This window comes from Megascapheus bottae, chromosome 11, assembly GCF_031878675.1.
Source record: "Megascapheus bottae isolate mThoBot1 chromosome 11, mThoBot2.hap1, whole genome shotgun sequence".
Classification (NCBI taxonomy): domain Eukaryota; kingdom Metazoa; phylum Chordata; class Mammalia; order Rodentia; family Geomyidae; genus Megascapheus; species Megascapheus bottae.
In genome coordinates, this window is record NC_143519.1 from 29884861 (window position 1) to 29899904 (window position 15044).

The 15044-nt window shown below is 33.7% G+C and overlaps 1 protein-coding gene across 5 annotated transcripts in view; it reads left to right on the top strand.

Moving 5' to 3' along the window:
- The window catches only part of Pcdh9 (protocadherin 9), an 832893-nt gene that overhangs the window by 546850 nt on the left and 270999 nt on the right, over window positions 1-15044 (top strand). For 3 of the 5 annotated variants that reach the window (XM_090342050.1, XM_090342051.1, XM_090342053.1), the window contains one exon: window positions 3182-3383. In XM_090342050.1, the coding sequence (XP_090198176.1) occupies window positions 3182-3383 (202 nt within the window). The remainder of the gene's footprint in view (window positions 1-3181; window positions 3384-15044) is intronic. The other 2 variants (XM_090342054.1, XM_090342055.1) reach the window with 1 other exon arrangement.

A 15044-nucleotide genomic window follows, 5' to 3' on the forward strand; every position in this document is an offset into this window, starting at 1 on the left:
TCTCCTATCCTACATTCTCATCTAGCAGAGTCATCAGAGAATAGGCCCTAAGCAAAACTGCAAGCACAATGTTAGTCAGGATTGTTTCACATATTTTTCTTCCAGAACAATATTCTGTTGCCCTATCAACCATAGAGAACTTCCTGAGCATTAACAAGACAGTCATTAAAGAAATGAAGCTTTAATGTTACCAGATTATGGCCACCTTCTATTTAGTGAGACATATGCTATATCAAATATTGTACACCAGAAACATTTTCTATTTTATTTATTTCTGTTCTCAGAATACAACAATACTCTCTTTTTTCCATAGCCAGGAACTCATTCATAGATATAAATACCTTGAACTGGGCCATCTCTATGAATCAAAAGCACCAAATCAGTAGATTACACTGCCTTCTCATCTGGTTCCTTCCAATCAATCTAAGCAAGCGCTGTTGAATTCTTAAGGGTAACCATGTCTGTTGTGTGCTGTTGCTCTGCTCCTGATGCATCAGCATTTCAACTTATTCAGATTCTCTTCTTCCATTTCCTTTGATAATTCATTCTTCTACTTACATCAACCATTGTGCTGATAAGCTAAAGATGGATTTTCCTGATCAACTCATTTCATACTATAGCCTTCATATGGGAATTCTTAGTTCACATACATCAGCGTAAAGTGTGAGTGATTCTGCCAATTAAGTCTCCAACTTTTTGTGTCAAATGAATTAAGAAATAATTCCATAAGCTACAGCAGTTTAAACATTATATCAATCTAGTTTTTAGTATCTCATTGCAAAAAAATTACATTGAATTTCCATGCATTTCTTATTCTCAGTAATAAAGTAAAAGCATCACAGTTTAATATTTGTGAGTTGGAATCTAATAAGCTGTCTTTGCAACATTTTTAGGAATATTTTCTTTCTTGTTCTCAGTGCAATCCATGTACTCTGCATACAGAAGACTCTCAATAACACCTGCTCTAAAGTTCACACCCAAAAAGTGTTGCCTGGAGGCATAGACAGTGGTGCACATATGCTGTTTCTTATGAAAAAAATTCATTATAATTAAAATAAGTATGCTTACAATACTTTCCACAAATATAATGTTCCTCATCTATAATAAAATAATAACTCTCACTGGCTTACAAGGCTTCTGTAAATGATTTATAAGATGAAAGAAACATCTGTTTCATTAGCATTTTTTTAATGTTGCTTCTTTTACACTCAGTTGAGAGTTAACCAAGAATGATCCTTCAGAAGACAACACGAGAGATAACTTCTCAACTTTTTAGCTGGAGATTATTCACTTTAAAGTCATGTCTGGTAGTCATGTATAAGAGAAAAATGTGATCATTGTTCTTAGAACTGATGCTACAACAGAAGACTATTAATATAGATCGAGGGATTTTTTTTTAGAAACAGGGATCTTTTCTATGGGGTAAAATTTATGAGAAATAAAACATGGAACAATTAAAAATGAGGCCAAATTTATTACACAGGGAGAAATACATTTCAAATTTGGCTTGTCCTTTCTCTAGCCCTCACTTAGGTACGTGGCAAAAACCTTTGAGAGGGGAATGGTGCTTCAAAGAGTTGTGCGTGAAGGTGAAATGTGCTACGAGAGACACAATTAGCACCATTTATGATTATAGTTTATGTGATGTTGGTGTCAGTTCATTAAAAATGTACTGAACTGTTAACTCATTTCATACAGGTCATTGGCTAGCAATAAAGTGGGACAAGCTCTTCTCCATTATGACACTGAGCTGGATTTGAACCAGTGACTCAAAGAAAATAGGTTCTGCACTATTCTGTCTATAAAAGCACATTTAGCGAGTTGTGGTAGAACTGCCACATTTGCTTCTAACTACATTGCTATTTCTGTGAATTGAAGGCAACTTGTGAATTGTCTCTTGAAAAATACCAATGTTAGGTTTTAGGGAATGTGTCTATTACACCTTTTTATGTTATGCATTGTTTATCTAATATTAATGCCATTACCACTGAATAAAAGTAGTCTAATATGGAAATGATATTGTAAGACAGTTAGCCATTAAGACAGAATGAAAGTAAGTTCAGTACTTTAGGACAAATATACATGTCTCATGTATTTTTCTAAGGCCTAAGTGTTCACCCCACATAGCTATTAAGATTCTTATGGATTCTTATTTCATGGACTTCACCAGCTGCAAAGAAAATGAATCTTAGGAATATGTTGTAGTACAGGTTTCCTTCAAGAACTTGGTAGTTATTGCAGTAACCATGACAATGCTTTAGCTCACTTCTGAGAATGGTATTGTACAAATACATAGTAAAGTAATATTCTAATCACCTTTCAATTGAAATGTTCTATAATTTCCAAAAGCAAAGACCAGTAGAAATATCTGTGCTAATAGGTAAAATAACTTAATTTTCCACTAGTTCTAATTTTTTATTTGCTTCTTTCCATGTATATTGATCCAAATTCACAGACTAGATCATTTGAAATACTAGTTCTCATTAATTTCTGCAATATTGATTTAGAGACCCCTTTTCAATAAAATAGAGATCCACTGCAGGAAATATCTTAGTTAGAAAATTACCATAAAATATTTAGTAAGCAGCCGGGAGTTTGGCCTAGTGGTAGAGTGCTTGCCTAGCATGCACGAAGACCAGGGTTCGATTCCTCGGTACCCCACATACATAGAAAAAAGCCGGAAGTGGTGCTGAGGCTCAAGTGGTAGAGTGCTAGCCTTGAGAAAGTTCAAGGACAGTCCTCAAGAACTGAGCCTAAGCCCAGGACTGGCAAAAAAACATATTTAGTAAGCAGTTTCTAATCATTCAAATGAAATAGAATATTGCTTTATAGTTGTATCCATTAAGCTTTATGCATATTTCTTTATTATTATAGTTTATTCTTATTAGTTTGCTTTTGTTTATTTTTGATGACTGGTATAAATATCCTATTAGTTTTTTAGTAAATTATTCGCTTTCAATTATTCAAGACTGAAATGTTTCTTGATATTTCGTCAATTGGATATTACCCAACAAACAACAAATGGAGATTGGTTGTTCTTAGCTTTGCTTTTCGTGTTATCTGTTTTGGTTTTCCACTGTATCAATCGTGGAAAGATTTGATTTTGTTGTCTGCTGCGCCTGAAATTTGCTCGGGAGGAGGAACGAGTGTTAATCCGCATGTCCTGTGGTCTTCTTTGTAGTCGCAGCGTCGTGTTACCTTTCACCTCCCCGATGGCTCCCAGGAAAGCTGCAGTGACAGTGGTCTTGGCGACCACGAGCCAGTGGGTAGTGGAACCCTGATCTCACACCCTCTTCCTCTGGTTCAGCCACAGGACGAATTCTACGACCAGGCCTCTCCGGACAAGAGGACTGAAGCAGACGGGAACTCTGACCCCAACTCCGGTGAGTCCCCATCTAAACGTCCAGATCTTGTTGACTTGGGTTTGCTCTCCACTCAACCCTGAAACAGTAATACTGTGATAAAATTAAATGGATGAATGTTTTTTGCTGCTGATTTTATTTCTTTTTACTAATATGACATTCTTTGAAATTGATCGTGTAAGGTGTTTTTACATCTTTAGTTTATAAAATATGAAAGAGCAGAGATGGTAACAAATTCAATCAAAGGTCTTTGTCCCAAGTTATTCTGATATCAAAGATAATCCCAACTTGAAAACATATAGTAGAAGACAGATAACGTAAAATTTAAAATATAGTCGTCCATTCCAATGCGATTACCTATATATGTGTAATTGTCATGAAGAATGCTATTTTGAGTCCTTTAAAGAAACAAAATGTTTAAATAGTGAAGAAGCTCAATGTGAAAAGAACAGGCATTCATTGTGACCCATTAAAAAATCATCTATTTGTGGTTTTTTTGAGTGACTCATGGGGTTTGAACTCAGCCTGGGCACTGTCCCTGAGCTCTTCAGCTCAAGGCTACTGCCCTACCATTGAGCCAAGCCCCACTTTCCGTTTTCTAGAGGTGAATTTGAGATCAGAGACTCAGGTCCTTTTGTGCCCTGGCTGGCTTTGAACTTTGATCCTCAGATCCCAACCTCCTGAATAGCTAGGATTACAGGCGAGAGCCATCGCGAGTGGCTGATTTATTTTTATCTATATGCAGAGTGGAGTGAGATGAATTTCGTCTAAGCTCATATTCCCACTTCATTAATCCTTGCTTAATTCAAGTATACCATAATTATGTGGCCTTGGAAGAAATCATGCATAACATCTACAATGGTTTTGTCGAAAGAGTGAATGAATGAATGCATGAATCAATGAATAAATGAAATAACTCAGTCCAATTATATAAAAATGCTAACTAAATAATCTATAATGCATTAGTGTCTAACCAATAATAATGGGTATAGTGTCTATTTTATTCAAATTCACAATTCTTTCCTGGTGTGGGTTGTTGATAGAGTCTGAGAAAGTCTTTGTATGTTTGAGGGCTTGGATTATGTGAGAAATCTTTCTACTTTCCTCCCAATTTTGCAGGGAAATGAAAACTGAACATAAAGCTCAGATAACATCCAGTAGTCTAACCGCTAACTAATAATCATAATGAAACATCCAGTCTACAAAGTGAATGAGCAAATGTGCTTCCTTGTTCTTTTTAAAACTCATCTTAAATTTGCTTCAAATCAGCTGACTCACATGGATAATGAAGTAGAAGTGACTTTTCCTCACTTCTCTAGCTTTTTAGCTCCTACTGCTTCAGACATTAAAGTGCCCCTGGCATTTTTATGATTGAAGTGGGAATATCAAGAGGAAGTAAAAAAGTGTAAAATAACTTTTCTTAACTAATTTCATTCTGGTAATCCATCTTTGCTGTTTTTCAGCTTCTACAATTTTAAATTGCCCTTTCTGTCTCGGGTGGTATGTGGTGTATTTTAGATGCACTTCGTCCTTTCCATCCATCGGATTGCAGTTGTTTCATTATCTCTGGGACTCAAGTATAGGTAGCCTTAGCTACATGAGCAAATATTATACCTGTGAAGCTAAATTTACATATTCTTTCAGAAGATCTTTCTGTCTACTCCAAGCAACCATTTAGAAAGAACTCACTAGCCCCACATCAGCTCTAGGTTTGCTATTTAATGTCCTACATCCTGGTTATATAAGAAATAAATAAGCATAATTTTTTACTTCATGTATCTAGGTACACTATGCCCAAAGAAATCAACTTTCATTTGTTAAATTTAGGAGAGCTTGCAAATATTTTTTTCTTCTTGATATTTAGACAGTCAGTGTAATATCTAGCTGGTTCCATTAAGCTAAAATTCTACTAAATTAGGAAAAATTGGGATAGATAGCATTTATATAGTTATTTTACGTTTGTAAATGAATCAATACGTTTGTATTGAATAAAAGAATCAAATTAGGTGTTTCTTTTTTTTTCTCTTCTAGGCCTTGAACTCAAGGCCTGAGCACTGGCCTTGAGATTTGTCAAGGCTAGAGCTCTACCACTTAAGACACAGCACCATTTCTGGCTTTTTTCTATGTATCTGGTACCGAGGAATGGAACCCGGGTCTTCCTGCATGATAGGCAAGCACTCTATAACTAGGCCAAACTCCCAGCCCCATCAAATTTGGGTTTTAATAAACTTTCTGGGAATATGTGAGAGTATTTGGATGTTTTCTTTCTGCATGTATCAAAATCAAGACAGAAATATTCACATTTTAGATACTATTGTAGATTATTTTAAGAAATGGCTTCAGAGTTTATCAAAGATATTTTGTAGAAATATCTTCAAACTGGTAATAATATATACAATTACAGGTAACTAATTTATATTTGTCTGCGATGATATTGTATTGTTTTCCTTATAGCTAGAAATGATGAAATATTTTAGAAGCATATACAACATATCAAAGTGACATGAGTTTAGAAGTTGATTAATGTTTGAGTACTACTCTAATTGAATAAGGAATTTAAAAATATTCAAATATTCAACCAGCTTTTAGGGTTGAGTAAGGAGATACATGAGCAAGGTGAGAGTTTAGCTACACATGATATTTTTTTTATCATTCATTCTGTGTCTATATTCAGCCCCAATCTAGTGAAAAGCACATACAGCAAAATCATATTATAAACACAACCATTGTCATAGCAGCAATTATAGATTTCACATATGCCCAATTAATGCTTCTGTATTTGGTGTCACACAAGGAATAATACATTATTAAGTAAATTTTACATGTAAAGTAACTTATGTTTATGTCCTGACACTAATTTCAGCATATACTCAATAATCCATGGTAAATTCGTGAAGATTCTATGGGAAATTTATTGCTAGAAATAATTATATTAGAAAACATCATCTTTTCATTTATTGAGTTGTCAAGAGAGTCTAGATATTCTGAACACTTGAATCAGATCCAAGGACCATTAACTGTACTTTCTTCTGATGTTACTAAAGAAAATCTATAATCTAGTTTATACAAGAGAAAAAATTCATCTATATTCTTCTTTCTCCTGAGCCTAAAACATGGAAGATCACAGCTGAATTTTCCAATCATAGAAAAAGAAAATGAGAGAGAGAGAGAGAGAGAGAGAGAGAGAGAGAGGGGGGGGGGGAGAGGGAGAGAGGGAGAGAGGGAGAGAGAGAGAGAGAATTGTTTTGCGGTATACTCTTTACTGTAATGGTTAAGCTAAATTGCTTTTAGCTAGAACTTCATCCAATATACCTAGGTACTCAAACAGTGATTCTTAATCCTGTGCAATAGCACTGGGAGAGTTGCCAAATGGGAGAAGACAAAGAAAGTACTAAAGCTAGGAAAGAAAATGCACCTTTCAAGCCTCATTTAAGAAGTATTCATTCTTTGTATCTAATTACTCATGGAAAAGGATTCAATATATTCCAATATTCAAACCGAAGTGTTGACTCACATAGACTAATGGTCAGTGTTATGTCTTTTAACCAGAAGGAGCAGGGAGTCATATTTGAGCAAAATAGTAATTTTTTATAATAATAATGCTCATTATCATTTCTATATGATAGAGTAGATTAATCACTATAAAATGATAGATGTTGACATTGGATGATTCATGGATATTTATTATATTATGCTAATTTGTTATAGGTTTTAAATTTCTAAAACCTAGTTACATTATAGTTGGAAACAGGAATATATGCATCGATATGAAGTTCATAAAATTACACTTTATATTTTTTCTTTACTATGTAGTTTTCCTTACAAAACAATAGGCAGATGTTTTCATGTATAACACATACATTTACTAATGGTGCAGATGAAAATAAGCAGAAATTTTATGGAATTATGTATACATTCGTAAGACTAGAACAGACATTGAGAATTGCTTCTGTTGAAGACACAAGTAAAATGTAGCTTTCAAGTCTTCCCCCTGGAAATTAGCAATAAAATCATTAGCCGCCACTCTGTTCTTTTTTTTTTGCCAGTCCTGGGCTTGAGCTCAGGGCCTGAGCACTGTCCTTGGACTTTCTCAAGGCTAGAGCTCTACCACTTGAGCCTCAACACCACTTCTGGCTTTTTTCTACGGGTCTTCATGCATGCTAGGCAAGCACTTTAACCACTAGGCCAAACTCCCGGCCCCCACTCTGTTCTTCTTGTAGTACACTAAAGTCATTTAAGAATGGCCAGGAAGATAGTTCTTTGCCAATCAGATAAATAATACCCCTATATTCTAGGCACATGCATATCCTGGAATACAGAGCACACTGTCTTATAAGGGGCACACTGCTTTTATTCTACTGGATTTTTTATTTTAACTGTAGACACAGACTCATTCCATTTTAAATATCAGTAAATCATATTTCATTAAGAAATTAACTCACTAACATGATCACAAAACAATTCTAAGAAAAATTGTAAGGATATTTTCAATTTAATACTTTTTTATTAAAACATAAGTAGATTGAGGGTAGAATTTATGAAAACTTACCAAAAATGATGAAAACAAACAATTGTATGATCAGAATAGTGGCAGGTAATTACCACTAATTACAAATTAACGTCTCAATCTTGCTCTGTTGAGATACATGAGTAATTTTTTTATGGTTTTCATGTCTTTAAATGTTATTTTAAAAGATTTTCTGCTGGTTAATCATGTGCAAAATAGCAGTTTATTTTTATTTCACAGTAGCTCATTCTGTTGTGCACTTCAGAATTCATGAGCTAAATTGTAAATTATCTGTGACTATGTACAGTTTCGATGCATGCTGATCATTTTGATCAATATATATTGACATCTGTATTGTAGTCAGGAATTCTAGCAAAATTGATATGTGCCTTATGAACTCAAACCAATACTTCAAATTCAACAGCATTATAATTAAAGTAAAAGAAAGTTAGAGTATTTCTTTAAATCTACTTAGAGGTTGCTTAGTTAGACAATAGACTCTAGAATAACTTAACTAGCTTAACATCATGTCAGATAATTCAAGGAAATCTTAGCAAACATTTAATCAGGAAAAAAATGGCAAAACAGCACTGGGAAAAGACTCCAAAATTAAAATGGTACTGTGGAAAATTATTGGTGTCTGAGTTTTGTTCAAAGTTGTTAGTGGATTTTGGAAGTAATATAGATTTGTGGTTAATAATACAGACTATGGAAACAGACTAACCTGATTTGTACTCCTTGACCCAGAACCAAAGTCTTGCTGGTGCATAATTCAGGCTCAGTTTACAGACTACTACTTTTACTTACCATTAGTAGATAGTGAAGAGGTGTAGAAAAAGCAAAACTTTAAATAATCAGGAATAATTTTAGACTGAAAATGTGCCTTCTGAATGTATTGATATACAGTCAAAGAAAGAAATAACATTTGAGAAATATTTCCAAACATATTTTTATTTAGATTATTTAGATATGAATTTTAAAAATATTTGTCATATGTAACAAGTGGTTTTAAATCATCACAAATCACTGAAGGCTAAGAAAAATTATTTAGGAAGACACTTCATTGCCTTACTTCAAAATAGATATTTTTATCTTATAATATCTAAGTACTTTCATTACCCTGTGATTTAAAACCCTTTTACTATAAAAAAGACTACATTATATTTTCTGTATATTTGATATAGTTAGAATATTCATATAAAACTGAAATGTGAAATGAAGAAGATTTCTTTTTTTGGAAAGTGTTAGTTAAGTCTATCAAATGGAAGTATGACTTCCACTGCTCACAATAAATAACAATAAATAATCATCTTTAAATACTTGTATTTCTTTGAAAGATAAACGCTATTAGAAAAAAATCTTACTGTATTGGAGCTTCTTCTTCTGCTTCCTCCTCCTCTTCCTTCTTCTTCTTCTTCTTCTTCTTCTTCTTCTTCTTCTTCTTCTTCCTTCTCCTCCTCCTCCTCCTCCTCCTCCTCCCCTTCCTCCTCCTTCTCCTCCTTCTTCTTCTTCCTCTTCTTCTTCGTCAGACCAGTGCTTGAGCTCAGGGCCTGAGCCCGGTCCTTGGACTTTCTCAAGGCTAGAGCTCTACCACCTGAGTCTCAGCACCAATTCTGGCTTTTTTCCCCTATGTATGTGGTACCTAGAAGTCAAACCTTGCTAGGCAAGCACTCTACCACTAGGTCAAACTCCCTTCTTTTGAGGAGTCACATATTATGTGTTTGGCATTAGTAGAAGAATCTCTAGTAATAATGTGTCTCCTAGTGAAAGGAAACTGTAATGTCAGCTGTCCTTGGTGTGCTGCATGGAATCTGGTTTCCAAAGTTTTTCACTACGTGATTTATTATTTAAGAGGAAATAAAGAGGAATAGCATTTATTTAACCTCGAAGGTATAATCTACCTTAGGGGAAAATTATTCTTTGTATCTTTGTATTTATAATTTTGAAAATAGTAAAAGTTGCATATAGATATTCAAATCAGTTGTGTGCAAAAATAAAGAGCTCACTAAATGCAGGGGATTTTAGACACAAAACTAGTTATACAATAAGAAAAGTTATGTTATTATAAGGTATATTATGTTATAATAAGTTATATAATAAGAAACCTGGAAATAAATAATCATAAAAGCAATATATATGTTTGTGAAAGCAATATATATTTACATGGATATCAGGATTAAACAAATTCCATTATGTAGGATCGTATATGAAATTTTGAAGAAATCATAACTGTTTTTCAAAAATATATGAAATTTTATTTTGACATAAATTCCTGTTTCTACATTAAAACGTTATTCAGATTAGGGAAACTGAAAATACATGTATAACTATATTTTAAAAATACTAATTTTACCAGATAAAATGAATTGAATGGATGACCAGATAAATTTGAATTACATACTAACACTAAAATATTTTATGATTTTAGCTAACATTCTAAATTTTTCAATATTATGAAGTATATAGGGTATAGTGTCACTAGAACTTACTTATTACTTATCTGAAATTACATCTGACTATCCTATGTTTTATCCAGAAAAATTTCAAAGTATATAGTACAATTGTGTGAATGTATATACACATTTCCTGTTCAAATGCAGAAGTTTGGCATATGTGTGTATGTATATACATATGAGTGTGTCTGTATGTCCATACATTTATATTACATAAGTGTCTTACCCTACAAGAAATGATGACTTCATGTTCATGTGGACTACCTGGCAGAAAGTTCTTATTAAATTGTTTGTTTCATTGTTTTGCTTGTTTCTCTAATGTTTCAAATGATATAATGTTTTATGACTTTTTATGCATTCATTTAAAATATTTTTTTCATTCAGATAAGATAAATAGCTTTACAAATCTAACCAATTCAGAGGAGCTTGTACCCTTCTAATCAGAGGTTCAAAGGCAGAGAAAAATTAGGATTAAACTTTTTTTCAGAGCTTAAATTATACACTGTATAGGCTAGCAAATATATCCACGTAGAATAACTTCACTACATTTAAACTCATAGCAACGGACTTAGGAAGAAGTGCATTAGCTAACTATATAAATATAGAAACTATATCAATGCCCTTTTATCTAAATTGCCTCATCTATAATATGGAAGGAGAACAAGGTTGAGGGTGTCACAGATTGTTACAGATTGCTATTAGTTAATAAAATGTATAATAATTCCAACTTCATTATACAGACTTCATGTTAGCCATTTTGGTAAAACCTGGAGGTAAACCAGATGGTTGTCTAAGAACACCAGCTTCAAATCTATCCTATCAAGAAACATACAAGAAAGAAACATGAGATTCTTCTTCCTTATATTCAAATTTCTTGTTTCCTTGAAGAAAGATAGATGGGGTATGTTTGATGAATCTTGTGTCACTCTACTTCATTTTGTATTCACCTGTGGACATATATAGAAATGTTTGTTTCTAAAGAATATTGATTTTGTGTGCTTAGGGTGACAGAAGTAAAAATGAAGGTTAGTAAACTAAAAATTTTTAATGTATTGCTCTATGTTACAGTTGCTATAGATTTACTAAGAGTTAAAAACAGTTTTTGCTTGTATGTTCTGCAATCATAAGGAAATAAAACTTGTACTTTTGTAAATAAAAATATTCTGTTATTTATTACAAGTTTGAAGAGTTTTACGGGTATGAATAAAGAAAACTTAGAATTATAACACAGGAAGAGTATAGAAATTGAGCAGGATTGGCCTTAGCATCCAGAGATACTGGTGACTTTTAATATGATTAAAAATTTTAGGATTGTTTACTAGTATTATTTGATTTGGAGATTTTTAAAATACTTTTTACGATCTATCTATTCTTTCTAATTGTCAAGAAATCCCATCATTTCTTTGGAATCTACAACAACTTAACTTACATTCTGATCTATAAAGGGTAATATACTGTAGGGGTTTTGTGTGCGTGCGTGCGTGCGTGCGTGCGTGTGTGTGTGTGTGTGTGTGTGAAATTTCCAGTTTATCTCTGCAAATTAACTGCCTGGGTAAAAATAAAATAACAACTATCTCTTTTTAATGTTCATTAGATGGAAAGAATTAAACCATGAAATCCCTAAACTGTAGGTATTGGTTTTATTGATTTTTTTCCTCTAGGTTTTTGTCTTATGACATAAGCAGTTATAGTGTCATGGATGAGCATTCAACTGAAAAATCTTTTTTTTCCCCATTAGTAGTATCATAAAAATTTGAAAAGAAAACATTTTCAATGAATGGAAAAAAATGTTCTGCTAAGGGAGGGAGTATTTTATCTGTTGTGTATTATTAATACAAATTATATGTCACATAATCCAGTGATTATGAAACCATATGTAGGGCTAAAAATAGGTCCAGGTGCCCCACAAAGCAAGATGAATTCTATCATACAGGCAAGGATTTTGGTGAATTCTTTCACCAAAGCCTTTTATTGTGCCAGTCCTGGGCCTTGAACCCAGGGCCTGGGCACTGTCCTTGGGCTTTCTCAATGCTAGTGCTCTACCACTTGAGCCACAGCACCACTTTCAGCTTTTTAAAAAAAAAAATGTATGTGGTACTGAGGAATCAAACCCTGGTCTTCGTGCATGCTATGCACTCTACCACTAGGCCAAACTCCTTGTTCCTAAAGCCTTTATTTAAGGGAAATATATTTTAAAATTAAATTAAAGAGAATCTTCATTCAAAAGAGAATGTTGAGGTCTGATTTAAGTTGCTTAAGAAATAGCTATATTATGGGCCGGGAGTTTGGCCTAGTGGTTAAAGTGCTTGCCTAGCGGTTAAAGTGCTTGCCTAGCATGCATGAAGACCCGGGTTCGATTCCTCGGTACCACATATAGAAAAAAGCCAGAAGTGGTGCTGAGGCTCAAGTGGTAGAGCTCTAGCCTTGAGAAAGCCCAAGGACAGTGCTCAGACCCTGAGCTCAAGCCCAGGACTGGCAAAAAAAAATAGCTATAGTAACTCTTCAGTAATATCTCCTAAGTTATAATTATTGTATAGTAGAGAATTATTATTTAAATTAAGAAGTTCAAGTATTTTGAGCTGAAATACCAATATTCCATATGAAATTAAGTCTTAACATAGGGATAGGCTGCATAATAAAAAGGGAAAGAGAAATTGGCCTATATTCTGTAAATTTTATGTCTTGCTAGCACAATCAGAAAGGTTTTTGGTACTTTAGCTCACCTATTGTTCAAGAATTATTGGAGTATGAAAGTATTTTGCAATCTGTTGGGACTTGAAGCATACAAGGTTCAGAAAGAGAGAAATTGAGTTTGACACCAGACTTGTAATTTCTAGATGGTGTGTGAAGTCTTAATTCTCTCTCCTCCTTTCCTTTGTGTTGTTTCTAATTTTCACTTCTGTAGCACAAAATATGTACCTTAAAAAGATAATATTAGATGCATCAATAATAAACTTAAGAAGACATCATTTATATAGTGCATAAAGTCAGACGGATTAGCAGATCCCAGGAATATGTGCATGCCTGTGATTAGATAAATGAGAAGTGCAGGTTCTTCTTACTAATATGGGTAATAGCTCTAGTAGGACAGTATTTCTAATCTCTTCTATCTTCTGATAAACTGGAGATACTATGTGAATAATTAAATGAAAAAAATATGTATGACATTTCCATAAGTGAAGTAACAATATTTTAAAAGTTTATCAATGTGAAGGTTATTTGAACATTCAAATATTTTATTTACTTCTTTCTTTGAAAAAAACATAAGGATTTTTAAAAAGTAAAATAATAAAACACTATGCAGTGTGCCAACAATCATTTTAGGTAATATTGTAAACACTTTTAAAATCGTCAAATGGTCAAATAATCAGAAAACATGCAACAGAGTAAGTTTGAAAAAGGAAATATAATAATTCATTGTGCATCACACTCAAAATTTTGTGTTCTGTGAACACAAAAATCAAATGTATTTTATTTGACACATTTTAACTTTTCCATGTGTGACATCATGGTCGACACTAATACTCAGCATCACACTACCCTCACCATACACAGCAGATTTACTGAATTCACTCAACGATCTCATTTAACCCTCTCCTAGAGTGAAAACAAAAAGGACTAACAACCTCATTGTCTCAGCTGATCCAGTACATATTAACATCACTTTCTTCCATTAAAAACAGTACTGACAGGGGCCAGGAGTTTGGCCTATTGGTAGAGTGCTTGCCTAGCATGCACGAAGACCCAGGTTTGATTTCTTGGTACCACATGCATAGGAATAAAAAGAGCTGGAAGTGGTGCTGAGGCTCAGGTGGTAGAGCTCTAGCCTTGAGAAGGCCCAAGGACAGCGCTCAGGCCCCGAGCTCAAGCCCAGGACTGGCAAAAAAAAAAAAAAAAAAAAGTACTGACAGATGCTCTTTTTTTTTCTTTCACAATGCAAGACTTTGATGTTGATTCACAAAACTCTTTAAACTTACTTCCCAATCATTTCAGAAACTGTTCCTTCCTTCCTGTGTCTGATGGTGATGTGGAGGTCAAATGATGCAGCATGCCTAAAGAGTCCCTAGGTTTGATTTGGGGCCCGAGTGGTGCTCAGGGCCTTTCCTTGCTTGAAGGAGATTGACAGAACTATCTTCTATTAGCCTTTAGGGTGAGGTTCAAACTCTGTGTATTCCCTTTGCCTCTTTCCTAGCACTATTAGTTTGGGGAATTGGAGGTTTGTGTGAATGATGTGACTTGTCCTCTTATTCTGAGCATCTGGAACAAAATGTTAACTATGTTTGCTTCCTCCATTAAAGCAGAGCTATTTTCTCAAAATTCACCTTTCTTTCCCCCTCTAGTGAGTTATTCAGATGATACTTATGTGTTTATAAATACTTGAAGCTTTGCTACCTACTAAAAATACCAGTATATTCCCTTAAATTTTTAGACTTCAGAAGATACCAGTTATGAAAATTATACGGACAATCAGATTACTATGAACTTGTGGTGTCATTTATTTTATTTTATATATATATATATATTTATTGCAATTAATAGAAGGGTTGTCATTTATTTTTTAAAAAAATTACTTAGGATATACACCTAACATATACTTTCACTGAAACTATATAAATACAAGCAACCATTCTGCTATTAAACACAATGACTATATTGTATTTTAAAAGGCAAGAGAGTCACTAGGTATTAACTAGGAAATACCTTGGATACAAGTCATTCCCA